Raw genomic sequence first — 2500 nt, 5'->3', positions numbered from 1 at the left:
CACGGTGAACTGGCACATTCATCAACTAAAACATTGATGATTTTTTGTGGGTTGTTGTTGTGCAAATGCAAACATTTACATGAACGTAAAAGGTAATGAAGTTTCCTATTAAAAGGGATGCCTAAACAAAATCACCATATCAAAGCTATTAGCTGTCTTATTTTTGCTTACAGTTGTTTCACAGGTTTCTTTCCGGCGTAAATTTACGACCTCGCCGACAAGTGGAAAATATGGTAAATTAAACCTGCGTCACGTTAATACCGAGGAAAAGTTGGTATAAAGTTGCCGAAATCCCTGCCAGACTTGACATAAAAAAGTCACAAAGATGGTGGTGTGCAGAGCATATGACTTTGATCGCCTTTTTCGCAAGGTTGTACTCGAATAATTATTTATTAATTGACCATATGAGGGATATGACGTTAAAAATTTAGATAAGGAAAATGTTTTTAGGATTTTTCCGCTGATACAGTTGAACACCCTCGTTGACAGTCGTCAAGTGAATACCGGCAGAATGCAATTTTAACATATGTCATTTTTTAAGAACAAGGCTATTTATTACTTTTGGCGGCTGACGGATGTAATTAACGCAATTAAAATTAGATCTTTTGCATGAATAGCTCGATTCTGACCTCTTTAGTACTTCGTGATGTGTAAGAGATACAACCAGTAGTTAAAATAAAGTCCTGAAAAGTAATAATTTTCACCCGATCTTCTTAAGAAAATGTTTTCACCATAAATTGATGGAAGGAGACCGAGTGACTCACTTGTTGGTGCAGGGGAGAAGGACTTAAAGGGCATCTTATACCGAAGAGAGTCCACTCTAACACGTCAAATGAGATTTCAAAACTAAAACAACACCAGAATCTCTACCTGTTTTTCTTGTGTTTTGGTTGTTTTCATCATTTATACACATTTTGCCTGAATTAATGCAGGTTCCATATACTTAAAGATCAATATTTTCCTTTCTTACCACAATAGGCCCACTTCCCAACGTAGTATTTATCAAACGAACACCAGGGCTGGAATCGGTCCAAAGCGGTTGTGCAGGAGTAAAACTTTTTTCCCGCATAGATAAAAGGAAAAACACAGCATCGGCCTTTTTGGTCGGTAGTCTTCTTTCCAGGAGGACAATAACTATCAACTAAAAGAACGATGCAATAATTCAATGAAATAACTGCTATGGTTCGTCTTGTCTGAAATTATAAGGATGACTGCAACTCTATTCTTTACCACAATAAGCCCAGTCCCCAGCGTAGTATGAATCCAATGAGCACCACGGTGTGGATCCTAAACCACCTGAAGTTGTGCACGAGTAGTACGTTTTCCCTTTGTACATGAAAGGAAGAGCACAGCATCGGCCAAGTGGATCACCTGTCATCTTTCCAGGAGGACAGTCCCAGTTACTAAAGACTTAAAAGAAATTCCCCTTTAATTTAAAGCATAGCTTCCATTGCACATTGCTTCCATTTCTTTTCGCCGTATATTCAAGCGCACCTAGGTCAAAGCTGTATCTTATTGCGATATTCACTAAATGCAAATCCGATACCCTAAAGAACAAGACAGGCTTTCGTCCTGATTAAGACACTTTTGTCCGTGCGCGAAATAACGTTGAAACCATCTATGACATTAAGCCATCTATCTATCCTATAGCATTGAAAGAAATGCAATATTTCGGCAACTTCTCCTCGTACAAGTTTCTTCTGAGCTGCTAAACTATTTTCAAAAGAACTGCGACGAACGTTCGCTTAGAAGATCGCTAGATATCGGTAGTTCCAATATATGAATTCCATGTGCATCATCGTGTTACTTACCGGCAACGGAATTGACGGTCAAAACCAGCAGCGCGTATATTATCATACTTGACTTTGAGCGGATCGTCCGAAAGCAGGCGTCGGTTTTCTTTAAGAACAACAAGCTTGCATACAGAATAATAGCTTCGGGGCTTTGAAATATGATATGGGGGAAGGGGGGGGGGGGGGGATAGGGTTAGAAAGCAATACTATTATTTTGTTTGATACTATAAAAGCGGCGCTTTGCTTTATTTATCGGAAATATACATATATTTGCTGGGAGCAAAAGACAAAATTGTTGCTTATTTTCTCCCCAGTGGTTACATCAAGCAGAATAAAAACATAAAGGCATGCCGTCCGAACTTAAGCCACTTTATAGCTGGAGTTACATATAATAATAAGTGCATGTTATGACTTACTCTCTTTCTTTCAATTGATATATCTATTTAGTTGTAATTATTCTAGATTATGCATGCTCTCTCCTCTTATGCCCTTACTTTTAAGCACATATCATTTAAGTGTTACTAATACTAAAACAAAATTAAAGCAAATCATTCGTGAATTTCAATACCTACATTTTTACCCTACGAGTTTCTAAGGGACCTTTTGGGATCTCCTGTTTTTCACAATGTTGAAATTGACATCCACGATACTGCATTGGGACTTTCTTTGGAGCGTTTTTATCAAAGCTGTTATCAGTAAAAAATATA

The 2500-nt window shown here is 37.9% G+C and overlaps 2 protein-coding genes across 2 annotated transcripts in view; both read right to left on the bottom strand.

Annotated features, from left to right (window-relative positions):
- LOC137968415 (fibropellin-1-like) overlaps positions 1–1354 on the bottom strand; it is a 71775-nt gene extending 70421 nt beyond the window's left edge. Inside the window, exons 1-2 of the mRNA XM_068814995.1 lie at positions 1231–1354; positions 971–1141 (exon numbers count right to left, since the gene is read on the bottom strand). Of these exons, the coding sequence (XP_068671096.1) occupies positions 971–1141; positions 1231–1336 (277 nt within the window). The 5' untranslated portion in view covers positions 1337–1354. The remainder of the gene's footprint in view (positions 1–970; positions 1142–1230) is intronic.
- Positions 1355–2304: 950 nt separating this feature from the next.
- LOC137968413 (uncharacterized) overlaps positions 2305–2500 on the bottom strand; it is a 3803-nt gene continuing 3607 nt past the window's right edge. Inside the window, exon 2 of the mRNA XM_068814994.1 lies at positions 2305–2320. Within this exon, the coding sequence (XP_068671095.1) occupies positions 2305–2320 (16 nt within the window). The remainder of the gene's footprint in view (positions 2321–2500) is intronic.

This window comes from Montipora foliosa, chromosome 8, assembly GCF_036669935.1.
Source record: "Montipora foliosa isolate CH-2021 chromosome 8, ASM3666993v2, whole genome shotgun sequence".
In the NCBI taxonomy this organism is placed as follows: Eukaryota; Metazoa; Cnidaria; class Anthozoa; order Scleractinia; family Acroporidae; genus Montipora; species Montipora foliosa.
Note: the sequence above shows the minus strand (reverse complement) of the source record. Positions and strands in the feature narration are given on the sequence as shown.